Consider the following 15,739-nt stretch of genomic DNA (forward strand, 5'->3'; position numbering starts at 1 on the left):
GAGCATAGGAGAGGGGGTAATGCAAATTGAGACCAGCTTGATTAAGGGCAGGGACAGAGTTGTCTAGAGCTTTGAAGACAGTGAAAAGAAGTTTCAGAGTAACAGCCGTGTTAGTCTGTATCCGCAAAAAGAAGAACAGGAGTACTTGTGGCACCTTAGAGACTAACAAATTTATTAGAGCATAAGCTTTCGTGGACTACAGCCCACTTCTTCGGATGCATATAGAATGGAACATATAATGAGGAGATATATATACACACATACAGAGAGCATAAACAGGTGGGAGTTGTCTTACCAACTCTGAGAGGCCAATTAATTAAGAGAAAAAAAATGAGCCATTACAAACGTTGACTCTATCTCCCCTTGTAAGTACTCTCACACTTCTTATCACACTGTCTGTACTCGGCTAGCTTGATTATCACTTCAAAAGTTTTTTTTTTTTTTTTCTCTTAATTAATTGGCCTCTCAGAGTTGGTAAGACAACTCCCACCTGTTTATGCTCTCTGTATGTGTGTATATATATCTCCTCATTATATGTTCCATTCTATATGCATCCGAAGAAGTGGGCTGTAGTCCACGAAAGCTTATGCTCTAATAAATTTGTTAGTGAAAAGAAGCTTAAAGTTCCAGCAATAGCAAATGGGGAGCGGTTGGAATGATTCAAAGAAAGGAGTGACATGAACAAACTGACGAAGAAAGACAATGAGTTAAGTCATTGTATCTTGTATGAATCAAAGAGGGAAATGTGTGCGTGCGTGAGAGAGAGGTCATAGAGGAGGGAGGATGTAGTAGTGAAGGTGGACACAATGAAGGAGTGATCCAAAATCCGTTGGTTTCAATTGACTTCAAATCTGACTCTGCAAGATTTAGCCATAGTGATGGAAAGGAAAGCATAGACCTGGGAACTCTTGTGGAGGAGGAAGAAGAAAGAAAATTTGGAGGTGGCCTGGATATGGGAGTAGCCAAATATAACCCCCAGATTACAGGCCCATTTGGCAGGAAAGATGGTAGTTTGGTTAATCATGATAGAAAAAGGGTGAAGTTGAGTAAGTTTAGGGAAGGAAGATAAGGAGTTTGGTTTTCACCTTGTTAAGTGTAAGAAGAGGATGAGGCAGCTAAGAGGAGTTGTCAAAGAGACAGGCCAAGATGGTTGGATGGAAGGAGACAGATTAGGAGTGAAGAGGTAGATTTGTGAGTTGTTTGTATAGAGATGATATCTGAAGCCATGTAAATGGATGAGATTGCTCAGAGAGAGGATGTAAAAGGGTAATGGAGTTGTTACAATTCTGCCTTTAACATCTAAGCCTGTTACAGTATCGATCTTTTGCCAGGATTTTGTTTTACGTTATTACTGTGCAATCTTCTTTACTCCATGGGCCAGGATTTTGTGATGTAAATCTACTCCACCATGACATGACCCTTCCATTCACACCAATGTGGACAGAGCTGTCACAACATAAATGTTAGTGTACCACTGAAATCCGCACCAACTGAGTCTCTGTTAGTGAGACTGCACAGTGATTTCTTTCTTGTATCTGAGAATCAATATGAATTGGCCAAAGGATAACAATGTACAGATGCAATTGAGAATGTGGAAAGTGGATGGGTAATAAAGATTAATGTGGGCTGGTTTGGGATTCCTTCCCTGTTTTTTCCTTGCTTGACGGGGGAGTTAATTTATTGCTGGCCTATATGAGCAGAAATTACTACATTCCCTCCTGGACTGGTTCAGCTACTCTGGCTGGAGACCAAGGGGGCTTTGCCCATTCCTTGCTTTTTCCTGCGCACTTGCTCCAGGGAGGGAACAAGTGAGTAGCCCTATTTACTCATAATCACCCATATCTAAAGTCCAGGTAGCCCTTGGATAGCGGTTAGGAGGGTTTTGACTGCCTTGCGGGCACATAGTCCAATTCAGAATCTAGCCCTTTGATGGCAATGCTGTTTCTATAGGGCTCTGCATTTGAGGTGCAAAACTTCTTCCCGTCTCCTGCAGGAATTTCTAATTTAGAACAGAATTGATCAAAAAGAGGTGGATTCTATATATGCATGTCATAGGCCACTGAATTACTGTATATTGATAGTGAGCAACAGATAGATATTAGACGGAAGAGAGAATAGCAAGCTCCCTGCCAAAAAGATGCCTTAAAACAGGGGTTCTTGGGACACATTTTTTGGTGGCCACAGAGTGCGGCTACCAACTCTTGCTGGTGGCTACTCTCACACTTTTTCCTAAAATACTTAATTAGCTTTAGGAAAAACAAATAAATATGCACATATATGTGTCCAAGTCATTGTAAATTTTTTTATTACTAGCTAGTAAGTCTGTTGTGAAAAGTGATATTAACAGACATACAAGTATTGCTTTTTACAACAGATTTACTCAGCCCTGTTAAGCCTTGGGACAAATTAAGCCCTGGATGGGGGAGGGGGTCAGGGGAGGCAGCAGGGGCCAGGAGAAATGGAGTGGATGGGGGGAGGCAGTGGGAGACTGGAGCCCGAAGACCTGTGGCCAGAGCGTGCTGCCCCACCACTCCAGGGCTGAAGACTGAGCCCAACCGCCCCTAGGAAGGTGGGGAACTCACTGGCTGCCTGCTTCTCCAACACTATGCCCCAGGTGTCTCCAAAGGGGAGGCAGGGCCCCACCTCTGCTGGCGCCTCAGCAATCAACACCAAGACAGTGCATCCAGGAGCAACAGCTGGGGGGAGGGGCCACTCGCTACTCCCCCCCCTCCCCAATAATAGCCCAGGAGGCTGTGGCCGCAAGAAAAGCCCCTGGTGGCCGCAGTTGAGAAATGCTGCCTTAAAAGAGCTGCCAATACTATGAGCTATATTGTCACTGGGGTGGTGAAGGTTGAGGTGGAACCATCCTTCCTATTGGGGTGCACTGGCACTAGCCCATGTCTGGCCACTTCAGTGTGGAAAGACTCTTGTCTGAAAGGTAGCCCTGTGTGTTGTTTATTATTTATTACCCAGGAGCCACTTTTAGAAACTCTTTCTTCTGCTTCACGTCTTGGCTTTATAAATAAATCCACACATGTGCATTAAGGACTGATTGTGTGGCAGGTTTTAATATTTGTGCTGTGCCATCCTCTCAAGAGTGTCAGGTTCCTTCCTGTTCCCCAGGACCTTATGTTGGGAAGCAGGGGGGAAAAGGAGGAGGAGGGAAAAGAAGCTTGAGAATTTGCTGTTTATTTTTATTGGGCGATTGATTTCTTGCCATGAGGGAGGGTCAAATCTGTTTTAATGAATGGCATAATGTGACATCTGGAGGCCAGTGAAAAGGAACTAGTTTTGAGCCCCTCAGAAATAGGGTTTATAATGGAGATGTTAAGCTGGTCCCTATTACACTCTGGAAACACTGTGGGGCACTGTCATAACTATAAAGGGAAGGGTAACAGCTCTCCTGTGTACAGTACTATAAAATCCCTCCTGGCCAGAGACTCCAAAATCCTTTTACCTGTAATGGGTTAAGAAGCTCAGGTAACCTGGATGACACCTGACCCAAAGGACCAATAAGGGGACAAGATACTTTCAAATCTTGGGCGGGGGGGGGGGGGGGGGAAGGCTTTTGTTTGTGCTCTTTGTTTTGGGAAGTTGTTCGCTCTTGGGACTAAAGAGGGACCAGACATCAATCCAGGCTCTCCACATCTTTCTGAACAAGTCTTTCATATTTCAAACTTGTAAGTAAACAGCCAGGCAAGGCATGTTAGTTTACCTTTGTTTTCTCAACTTGTAAATGTACCTTTTACTAGGGTGTTTACCTCTGTTCGCTGTAACTTTGAAGCTAAGGCTAGAGGGAGGTCCTCTGGGCTCTTTAAGTTTGATTACCCTGTAAAGTTATTTTCCATCCTGACTTTACAGAGATGATTTTTACCTTTTCTTTAATTAAAAGCCTTCTTTTTAAGAACCTGATTGATTTTCCTTGTTTTTAGCTCCAAGGGGGTTGAATCTTGATCCACCAGGAGTTGGTGGAAGGGAGGAGGGGGAATGGTAAATTTCTCCTTGTTTTAAGATCCAAGGGGTTTGGATCTGTATTCTCCAGGGAATTGGTGAAGAGTTTCTCAAGGCTACCCAGGGAAGGGAATTAGCATCGAGAGTGGTGGCAGCGGACCAAATCTAAGCTGGTAGTTAAGCTTAGAAGTTTCATGCAGGCCCCCACATTTGTACCCTAAAGTTCAAAGTGGGGAAGCAGCCTTGACAGGCACCATTGTTGTTAATAAATGATGACATGACACTATTTCAGCAGAGTATGAGAGGCATTATATCTAGTTTTTCTTTATATTGATTCATTTATAATCGTGTGCATTTCTGTAGGCTCACAAGGGGTGTGTGCTAAATGGTATGACTCACTTCTCACTCACATTGTACATCCCGGAGGCACATGGGTGTTTGCTGACCCCTAAGAAAGGGGCAGTGCTCAGCAACCTACATACACCTCTCCATTCTTTCAGTTTGGTAGTTCTTTTTATTTACATACTACGGCATTATGGGCTGCAATCCAGACCAGTGAGGGGCAGTGTCATCCCTGCCCTGCAACCTGAGATGCCTCACAATGCTTTGCTGCTGTAGCTCCCAACCTGGGCTCCTCCCAAACAGCATGCAGGTCACACCCTGAGTGTCTGTGTATAGCCACAGCCCTGGTCCAGCAACTCTGACACCAGCAGCCTGTCAGCAACACCAGTCACACTCTGGCTCCCAGCAGCCTTGGTTACTAGTTGCAAGATGACCCAAACACACTCCCAGTCCGGGATTTCCCCCAAAAAACGTGTGTGCAGCACTGTCCAGCCCTCTCCTGGACAGTCCAGATCTATTAGGTCCATTGCCCCCCCAAAGTGCTGAAAGAGATTCCATGCTGTTGTTCGCTAAGATGCAGATCTGTTTCCATCTGTTAGGTGATTGCCCATCAGCTTTGGTAAGGTGTCAGCTTGTCCTTTGTCTTTGAGAAGCAGGTTTACTCATTCTTCAAGTGGTGAATGCACTTTGGTCATGATTTCAACTTATGTTCATAACTTCACATATAATGTTGCTATACACATTTCACCATGATTATGTTGACCAGCCAGTTATTAGTTTTCAAATGATACCTCACAAGGCATATTTTGTACAACGGTTATAACAGTAGTGGGTGAATACAGGGGTGCATGTGGCCACACATATATGGCCCCATCATAGCAGTAGCTGAGTCCTTCTCAGACATTATTTTAATCTCACAGCACCCCTGTGAGCTTGGGAAGTATTGTTACCCCTATTTTGCAGAAGATGAACTAAGCTACCAAATGACTTGTGCAAGGTCACACAGGTAGTCTGTGGAAGAGCTGAGAATTGAATCCAGATTTTCTCCTTCTCAGTCCACTCCTTTAACCAGAAAGCTAATCTTTCCTCCGTCCTACACCACTCTCCCATCCCCCATGTCGGTAGAGGTGGGGATTGCTGCAGAGGTGCTTCACTCTTTCCCATGGATGTCTTTTCGGGCTGTTTTAGGTGAAGTGGTTGTGGGTTTCCCTGCTTGGAGCATGGAATTTGCTCTATACAGCACCGAGGCGGGAAGTAAGGGAGCTTTAATGATTAAAATCCCTGAGTTTCCTCAGGACCCCTGTGAGGATAAACTTGGATGGCATGGGCAGAGGCACAGAAAGCCCGCTTCTAAAATGCATGGGGAAATTCCCTTTGGTTTATCATTCCATTCATTACCCTCATTTAGGGTGACCAGATGAGAGGAAGAAAATATCAGGACACATGGGGGGGAGGGTCACCGGCGGAGCAAAAAAAAAAAAAAGGAATACCGCGAAATATCAAGACAAACACCTAGATATCTGGTCACCCTACCCTCATTCTGGGATATTGAGAGACGCCAGGTACATTGGGCTGCACCAAGTGGATGTGTGCATCAGCAGCACCTAGATATGTTTGGTATGAGCAAAGTGGTTTAAAAAGAAACAACTAGAATTAAATGATGATAGCAAACAATTTGTGTTGAGATGATCATGCAGAGGCTGTTATCATACTTAAGTACTCTTTATCTAAAAAAAAAAATTATCAAACATTAATTAATCCCCATCATCCCTTTGTGAGGTGGGTCGGTATTGTTGTGGACAGGTTACACTACCGATCTGTGTCTTACGAAGACGCTGGGGCCACCTCATAGAAGTCAGATGATTCAAATTTTCATCCTCTCCTGGGCTTATCTGCAGCAATCAGGGACCAGGTAGGGAACGGTTAAGGTTCTGTAAGGTTGAGGCAGCTGAGTTCATCAGCCAAATGGGTCTGCCTGCCTTACATACCTAGACGGAAGCAGAGAGGGAAGCTACGGAGAAGTAAGTGGTGAATCAGAACTCAGAGCTGGAAGGACTGTTTGCGTATCCTAGATGAGAAGGAGTTTATATTGGGGATGGAGTTTGTGTCTGTAAGGAAAGGGAAGGACAGTTGCTGTAGGCCTGAAAGAGCCCCACTTGTGAAATATCTTTGTTGTTTGTTATCAGAGGGGTAGCCGTGTTAGTCTGAATCTGTAAAAAGCAACAGAGGGTCCTGTGGCACCTTTAAGACTAACAGAAGTACTGGGAGCATAAGCTTTCGTGGGTAAGAACCTCACTTCTTCAGATGCAGATACCTTACTTGCATCTGAAGAAGTGAGGTTCTTACCCACGAAAGCTTATGCTCCCAGTACTTCTGTTAGTCTCAAAGGTGCCACAGGACCCTCTGTTGCTGTTGTTTGTTGTTATAGATAAGGAAACTGGGGTACAAAAAAGTTATGACAAGGTTGTAGAGGCGTGTGGGCTAAGAGCCAGAGTTGGAATGTTCTTAGCACCTAGTGCAGTGCTTTCTCTCTAATACTAGCAGCAGGTGTGCTGTATATTTATATATTGGGGAAGAAGATGAATGGAAGTCTTCACGATTTATAAATGAACTGAATCTGGGGCTTGTTTGCAGGAATAAACTAAGAAAGGTAACTTTGCTGCTAAATAAATTGATTGGTGTGTGCGTGTGTGTGTGTTTGCACGCACGCGCGCATGACCTGGTTTTATCTGGCCTATTTCTTCACATGAACAAACCTTTAAAAATATCAGCCAGCCACCTCTTCACCCTACCCCAATATGCATAGTAAGAGACAGTCCCTGCCCCAAGGGCTTGCAATATAAATTGCTAAGACAAAGGATGGCAGAAATGAGGTGTTAATATTACAGATGGGGAGCTGAGGCAGAAGGAAATCAAAAACGTCTTGCCAGGGTCTCGCAGGGAGTATGTGACAGAGCAGGGAATTGAATCTAGCTCTCCTGCGTTCTAGTCCAATGCTTTAACTACAAGCACATCCTTCCTCTCTGAGAAAGTTGCATTGTGTGAAAGATTTTCTACTAGTTGCTGAAGTGTTAGAGCAGCTTGGGCCAGTTGTGGGGAGGTGAGCCCCACATGCAGAGCGTGACACCAACCCAATAGATTGGGTATGGAAAAACAGATAGGTAGGTAGAGAAGCAAATGTAATGAAATAGCCTTAAACTGAGTGACAAGTCAGATGATACTGATTTGAAAAAAAGTAAAAAGAGAAGTCCCCACACTGAGTAAACATAATAGATAAGCCAGACCAGTCTTCAGGCAAGTGAGTTTTAATAGCATCTCCTGCAAAAACAAATATATATGCATGGGACTGTTAGGATTTTTTGGGTCTAAAATCTGATAAATTGTCATAAGTGGATTAATAAATACATTTGCTGTCATCTATAGCACTCTCTATGTGTATGCCATATGCAGCACATTCTATATGTGTGCCTGTGAATCTGGATGTGTAATGTATGCATACCAATCCTTGCAGGACCAATTGCATTTCAGACCAAATCTAAATTCAGTTGCTCTTTGCTGAGAACTACAAATTTGAGGAGCCACTAGCAGCTAGGATGATTAAAACCTGCTCCAAGCTTTGATGTACACAGGACTGATAGAGAATAGAATTACCCAGGGGAATGGACCTGGTTAAATCTAAGATACATACTGTAGTCCCTCCACCTGTGCAGTGATTGGTTAAAAGCAGCTTATGTTGGATTTGCTGAGAAGAAACCAAGGGGAGGTTTTTATTTTAAACAAGGTAGTGGTGGTGCGGAGTAATGTTGTCTGAGGGTAATTTTGATTGGCTGGGGGAGGGCAGGAGCCGGAGAGAATGCTGAGCAGGCATTCATGAGATACAGTAAGAACGCTCATTCTCTCTGCCTCTTGCTTCAGATGCAGGGATGGACCACAGAGCTGTGACTGTATACTAGCAGAGAGCATGATTGGACTGGAGTCTCAGAGGAGTGTCAGCAGCACTGTGAATGAAGCTCCGTGGCTCACTTACCATAAGCTCTGTCTGTGTGAGGAGAAACAGGGATCTTTAAAGTGAGCTGAGCATCTCAGGGCAGAGCAATGTGGCAAACAGGAATGGGGCACGGGAGCTGCTTGCCTTTTGGATAATTTCTGTTCTTGCCCACAAGTCTGTGCACCTTCCCTCTTGTGTGTTTTTAGCATGTGGAGCCAGGGTTTTATATGGCATTTGCGACAAAAGCGAGATCATACTTCCTTTTTTTAAAATTAATTGCTTTGGGTACAGTATATCTCTGTTTCTTCATTTGCTTTTTGGTAGTAGGGCGGGCTAGGGGGGGAAAGCGTGAAACCAAAGGGAATGTTTACTTGTTCAGAAGTCTCTCTCACACGGAAGCACGCTGTTCCCTAACTCCTAGCTGAGCAGACTCCAGTTTGCCAACCTCTGCTTTACAGCACATTTAACTCCTTGACAGAATGGCAGACCAAAGAACAGCTGGTGCAAAGCAATAGGGGGATAAGGAGAGAGGAAAACATAAATAAACGTATTGCCCCCCACCGCCAACATCCAACAACTATCACATCAGTAGTAACCGTGGAACAATCGGAAGTCACCATGCGCAGGTCTAGCACCGATGAATCGACCTATCACAGGAGTCCTTCTTTGGACAGCAAGGATTACAGTTTTCCAAATGGCGCCTTCCGTCGCTACAGCAGCATGTATGGTGGCCAGTTTGGGGCCGCCAGCAACTCGTTTTTTGGATTCCACACCAACCCGGGCCCTAAAGCCACCAAGGCTAAGTACACGTCCCCCAAGGGGAACAAGTACGTTGTCTTTTACCTGGATCTCTCGTTTATTTTTCTCCTAGAGCTGAAGAGGTGCAGCATGGCTCACAACTGCCTGCAGTGCATCAAGTACCTAATGTTTGTCTTCAACCTTCTCTTCTGGGTGAGTACGCATCTGAGACTGAGAGCTGTTTGCCTTTGTTTCCCCTTTTTTTAGTAAGAGGTGGGGGGAAAACACTGGGTATTGAAAGTTTTTTTTTTTTTTTTCATATTGTTTCCTCCAATTTGTGAGCACTGAAAGTTGGATGTAAGCAATGTCTAAATGTCTAGGCCAATCTTTCTTTGGTTGTGGTAAGTCAGGATCAAGGTCATCTAGGTACCCTCCTTACCCTCCCATTTCCCTGTGTTCTACACAGGTAGGTCACAACACTGATATAGGGCAAAACATACCGAACAAAAGGTCACTTGCATATGTATGCCTTTGACTACCTGAATACAATGGTTAACTTTAAGTACATGAATAGACTCATTGAAGTCAGAGGGATTATTCACATGGCTAAAGTTAAGCGTATGGTTAAATGTTCTTTTAGATCAGCACCTTGCAGCATTAAGCCCTGTGTCAGGAGTCTGCAGGTGATTTTTCTTCCCCAGCAGTTGTGGGTCCTTGTGTGAATGTCTCTGAGCTATGGGTAGAATGCAATGCCTGCCTCGTCTAGTTTGGGTTATCTGAGGTTGTTATTCTGTGGCCTGGATTTACCCAATACTCACGCGTCATTGGAGCACACATGATGGCATGTACGTGCGTGCATCTCTACGTCATCATTTTAATAGATAAAGCAGCTGGTAAAAGCCAGCTAGTGGGTGTTTCTCTGCCTGGCGCAGGAAAGTGAGGGGTTTGGAGGCTGATTGAGGGAGCACGGTCAGGGATGTGGATCATGAATGCTCTTACCCATGTAAAAATGAAGTGACTTGATTGGCAAGGCAGAAGAGAAAGGGAGTTCCTCTTGTTTCAAAATAGCCCCATCCAGATCCCTGCATGGGAAGGTGTTTTGTTGGAGTGCCTATCTTCAGTAACTCCATCTGAACTTTCCCATGGTGGATTATGAGCAGGGAATGGAAAGATGGGGTGACATAAAATGATGGCAGCACCATACTGGCATTTGGGGGTGGTCGTGGGGGGCCATGGTTGGAAATGATGCTTTGCTTACTACAGACTCTCCATCCTCTCATGTGTTGCCGGAGGTATAAGGAAGGGTGTGTGCATGTGTGACAGTGATATTCTCTCTATCAAGCACTACTGTGCAATTGTCTGTTCCACGCATGCTGCAGTGCCTTGTGCATCAGAAATCACTGAGTGTCGGTAACTTCCTCCGGCACTAGTGTGACGCTCTGATACCAAGAATTCAGGACATGATAAACTAATGCAAGTCCACCGAGTTGGCCTCGTACTAAGAGGCACTATGAAATACAGAGAGGGTGCCCTTTAAGCCTCAGATAAGCTGATAGAAAGCGTCTGAGTAGGACTGCGGTCTGTTTTCCAACTCACATTCTCACACACACTGCTGGGGGCAGAAATAGCTCCTGATGTCTATCCCGGCTTACCCCCAAAGCTTCCTGAAAAGATGGGAACGCTGGCTCTCTTGCCCTTTTAAGCCTTATGCTTCTTCTAAGGCTATCGTCCGTCTCCAACTGAGATTATAGCGCAGTCAGCCAGCTGAAGCCTGTGCTGGAGAAATCCCACAGAATGTTGGCAGGAACAGTCCTTTTTGAAACTAGCCATGGCAGCCCCTCAAGGGATATTCTCTGTGAGCTGCTTCCTTTTATTCCATTCATCCTGCACTGATGCATAGCCGTATATTTTACAAGGTATTTCTGCATGTAACGTGCATGCATTTACAATGGGCTGATGGCAGACTGTTTCTTTGGAGTGTTTCACAAAGGCAATGCCTTAGCAATCGTTCAGAGTGACAGATAAAGAGGGTTTGCTTTTCTCCCCTGAAGACATCAAAGCTTTCCCCAAGCATTGGGTGGTGGTGATGGGGGGCTGTTCGAAAAGAGAATACCATTCAGCCAGGAAGGCTCTGAACTAACTCAGCCCCGCAAGCAGGGGGAGGAGGTGGTGTCAAGTGCTGCAGCACACTCTCTATTTTGTTTCCCTTTGACATGCTTCCCGCACAGGAGGCATGATTGGCAATGACAGTGTCCGAATGAGGTTTGCATGGCATGTAGCTGTAACTGTTGCAGATCTCCGGCTTCTCATACTGCAGAGAGTAAATAAATATAACCTATTAACAAGCATAAAGGTTTAAGTGGATTCTCTCTAAAGAAAAGCAGAAAGGATGTATTTCCAACACTTGACAATTTTGCAGTGATTGTGGATTGATGGTTTGGAGTTTGTTTTTAAAGCTGTTGCCAGTCATATGGCTACTGCATTTGCTGAGAAACCAAAGAAAAAGAGTTTTCAAAGTGTCTGTGCAAGCAGGATTCATCTTTGTATGAGTACCTGCCAATGCTTTTGCTATCCCCTTATCCTGTTTCTCTTCCCCCAACTTTTCTAGATGGTTATCTAGTGGCAGGCAATAGAAAGCCAGAAAAGAAATAGTATTTTGATATCCTTTGCCTTTTAAATAGAAATAGCAGGGTTTTTTCCAAGAATAAAGAGAAGGCATTGCATTAAATGACGGAAACCTCATGTCTCCAATAGACTGTTCCCAATTTATGTTCTGGATGAACAAATGCTTACATTCTCTTTTCGTAAGGTATAATTCTACTCTCTTGTACCTTCCATCTGTTCCCATTGCTAGGCTCCATGCATGCCATACCTCTCCATTCACCTGTGGTGATCTCCCACCTAAAATGGGGGATAGGGGAGAATGGTTCACCAGTATGTAGCTCCAGTGGGTTCAGTATTTCATATCTCAGAGCTATTCTTGGTTCTAACTGCGGTGCATTTATAGAAGAAGAAATCCCAAAGGCCTGGATTTTAAACATTCCTGGCATGCTTTATTGGATTAAGTGTTGTACTCGCATTATGATAGTACAAGTTGTTGCACAACTTGTGAAATTAGAGCAAAAATCTCCCCTCTCCCGTTGCTGGGTAAAATACTGGGAATTTTTGCAGGTATCATTGACTGAAGGGCCTGACCAATGCTGGGAATGTGAACCACTCCGCTGGTAGTTTAAATGCTATTACACTGTGCCAGAAGTTATTTACGTAGGGCTAGATCAGGGGTAGGCAACCTATGGCACGCGTGCCGAAGGCGACACACGAGCTGATTTTCAGTGGCACTCACACTGCCCGGGTCCTGGCCACTGGTCCGGGGGGGCTCTGCATTTTAATTTAATTTTAAATGAAGCTTCTTAAACATTTTGAAATCTTATTTACTTTACATATGACAATAGTTTAGTTATATATTATAGACTTATAGAAAGAGACCTTCTAAAAATATTAAAATGTATTACTGGCACGCGAAACCTTAAATTAGAATGAATAAATGAAGACTTGGCACACCACTTCTGAAAGGTTGCCGACCCCTGGGCTAGATTCTAATAGTCTGAGTCAATAGTTCCTTCCTCTGTGAAGCATCCCATTTGAAATCAGCCCTTACTCATAAAGTAGGGTACTACTAAGCTGGACTACACGTATCAGAATCTGGCCTATAATTATAAGAGGGCATCACTTGTAAAGGAATTCCCATAGTATTATCAATTCCCTGAGAGTTGCTATATACAGTCATTATTGTATCACTGCATTGGCTTGCACGCGCTCCCAACTTTAGACACATGCTATGTAACACTTGCCCATATATATTTTTGCTATAGAGACTTGCTTTTTCCTCTGTTGAATCTCCATAATTCTGAGGTCTACAGATCTCCCTCTTCTACTGATCACTAGGCAGAATATTCTCCTTGTGAAATACCCAGGGAAGACCAAATTCTTTCCCTTCTGCCCTCCTCACTCACAAAGTTTCCTCATGACAGTCAGTGAAATGAACAACTTGCTTTTGTGCTTATAACCCCAGACACTGCTGTGCCTGTTCCTTTCGCTAGAGTAGTGGCTCCCAAACTTTAACAACCTGTGAACCCCTTTCACCAAAATGTCAAGTTTCTCGAACACCCTCCTAAAAAAGAATATTTCCAGGGATTTTCTCCTTTACTTGAGTATAAATTATAAAAGCAGTGATCTTGGAAATACACAATTTGTTTTTGTGACATGCTTATTACACAAAATTTATTATTAATTATTATTTATCATTACAGTATTTTTATTACATTATGAAAACGGCAACACTCTTCCAAGATCTCACTTTCGTAGCTTGTATCACTTTGAATAAGCCTGTTTTAAGACAAGGCTCCTATGTTTCATCAAGAAGTATCAGATGTGAAACAGCAAGAAGGTATCTAAGAAGCCAACTCAAAGAGTTCCTCTTATACAAGCATTCAGGTCTTGAGCAGTTCAAGCAAACAACACACGTTAAAACAAAGCTTAAACTTGTTCTTCATAATAATTTGAAAACAATACTAGCTGCCTATTTAATTTTAAAAACAGCAAAAAATATCCACCTCCCTTTCCATTTCTTATAAGGAGTCTTGAAGTTTCAATCTCCCCAGTGTGATAGATGCGCTTGCTTTGATCTGCTTCGCTCTTGGAAGTCCAGGGGCTCCGGGCTGCTGGTCCCGTGCTGCCCTGGGTCCCTAGGGACAGCTCTGTCCGCCACTAGGGAATTTTTCCCCGAGAACCCCCTGTAACATTTCGTGAACCCCCGAGGGTTCATGAACCCCAGTTTGGGAACCACTGTATTAGAGGCTTTCTTTTGTTTCCAAGGTTGGATATGTTCTTAGGGCAGTATGAGCGCTGCTAAAAGATGAATATTGATGTTGTTTTACCCTCTGTGGCTCCCCAAACTGCTCCACATGTTCCCACCTTCTTTCCCCAAAACTCGTTTCTAACTCACAGAATGCGTTTCCCTTTTCTGCTTGTGTTTCCAGTGTCTCTTGCTTTTCATACAGAGTCCTTTACTGGAGCAGGGACAGGATTGGTAGCACCTCTGCCACCAGTAAAATTAAGAGTTTTCTTTGAAGCAACAGATAATGCACGAGCCAATATAAAACATCAGAAGAAAAGAAGCTGCACAACAATGATTTGGAAGAAGACTCGCATAGAGAACAAACAGTAACAAAAAACAAAGGAAGAAGGTCAGAGGCAGAGAAGCTTAGTAGTTATCGCTGATGATTTCTATGGAAATGTCCCCATGTTTTTAGGTCATTTCTAATATTGGTTCCAAGGCTTGAAATCCCTATCTTGTGAACATTTTCTCTCGTACCAGTGAGAACACTGCTGGGGGGAGGGGAACTACTGTAATTTGTGTTACTAGTAGACTGGCACAGTGCTACCTACTGGACACATCTGAGTGTGATGAGTAACTGAGAAGCCTCAGAGCAAGACACTTGGTCTGCTTTGCTAGTGCTGAACAAATCTGCCTTTTGTTTCAGTTTCTAATCCATATAAAGTTTTTGACTGATACAGTTCTGAAAAGTCTGGCACTGCTTCACCATGGCTTCTGAATCAGAAAAATGCAGTTCTTTTAAACACTGAACTGCAGCAATCCGAAATATGGTTTCTCTGATTGAAATGCAGCACTGTTAGACACTGTGTGACAGCTTTGGGAGTCACTGCTTTTAAAAAAGAGGTAATTATTTAAAACTTCCAGCATTGCACCCCCCAGCTCTCTTTGCCAGGTTGTCACATTAGCCTTTCACCTCTGAATAGATTAATTCCAATTGTAACGTAAGTCACAAGTGAAAAAATGATACTTGGCATCACCTTCTAGTACTTAGAGGACACTGGCCCATGTCGAAGTAAGCATAGTTTAGGGCTAGATTGCAAGGCTGGCTGCACCCCTACATGGGGTTGTAAGACCCTCCCCTTACACCTCTGTACAGGATATCTAGGTTTGCCTAGATAAAAGCACAGCACAAGCTTGTCTCCTGACATGTGCATGCGCGCATACACACACAAGAGCAGATGAAGAGATGGGGATTGGGTGGAGCCTTTGTTCTGTCCTCATCATGCACTAGCCAGCATAGCTGAGCTGGTGTGTCAGCGCCCCCTAGGAGCAACTGGGGAGGAGGAGGAGATGGGAATTCAGCTACAGTTCCCTCCTTGTATAACTCCTTAGGTGGCACAGTGATGCACCACCCTTTATTAAAGGCTGTGTCCTAGAGCAGTGCTTCTCAACCTATTTACCCTTGTGGGCCACAGTTTGAGAACCACTGCGCCAGGCACACATTGGCTCACCCACCCTGCACTGCCAGTCTGCCCCTTTCCCTCGGGGGCAGACCCACACCACATGCCACCCCCCCAGCGCTCCCCCAACTCCCTATACCCAGTGCCCCCCACACAGAGACCCCTCCACAGAGCAGGGCCAGGAGCTGGGACCTTGTGGCGCAGGGCCAAGAGCTGAACCCCAAGTAAAACCTGGGGGTGTTGCAGCACCCCCCACACACCCGTAGTTCCCAGGCCTATGCTGCCCTGCACCACCCACAAACCCTCCACTGCCCAGCGCCTCTACCTCCTCACTGCCCAGAGCCCCCCCGTTGCCTGCCCCTCATTCAGCCCCACCCTCTGCCAGACTGGAGCAGCAAATTTTGAATTTTTTTTTAGCACAGT

The 15,739-nt window shown here is 44.5% G+C and overlaps 1 protein-coding gene across 7 annotated transcripts in view; it reads left to right on the forward strand.

Annotated features, from left to right (window-relative positions):
• The window catches only part of TSPAN4 (tetraspanin 4), a 712,007-nt gene that overhangs the window by 381,924 nt on the left and 314,344 nt on the right, over positions 1-15,739 (forward strand). For 6 of the 7 annotated variants that reach the window (XM_054025356.1, XM_054025357.1, XM_054025359.1 and 3 more), the window contains one exon: positions 9,153-9,232. In XM_054025356.1, coding sequence (XP_053881331.1) covers positions 9,170-9,232 — 63 coding nt within the window. In that variant the 5' untranslated portion in view covers positions 9,153-9,169. Of the gene's footprint in view, positions 1-8,778; positions 9,233-15,739 lie in introns of those variants that run through there. The other variant, XM_054025353.1, reaches the window with a different exon arrangement.

Source organism: Malaclemys terrapin, chromosome 4, assembly GCF_027887155.1.
Source record: "Malaclemys terrapin pileata isolate rMalTer1 chromosome 4, rMalTer1.hap1, whole genome shotgun sequence".
In the NCBI taxonomy this organism is placed as follows: Eukaryota; Metazoa; Chordata; order Testudines; family Emydidae; genus Malaclemys; species Malaclemys terrapin.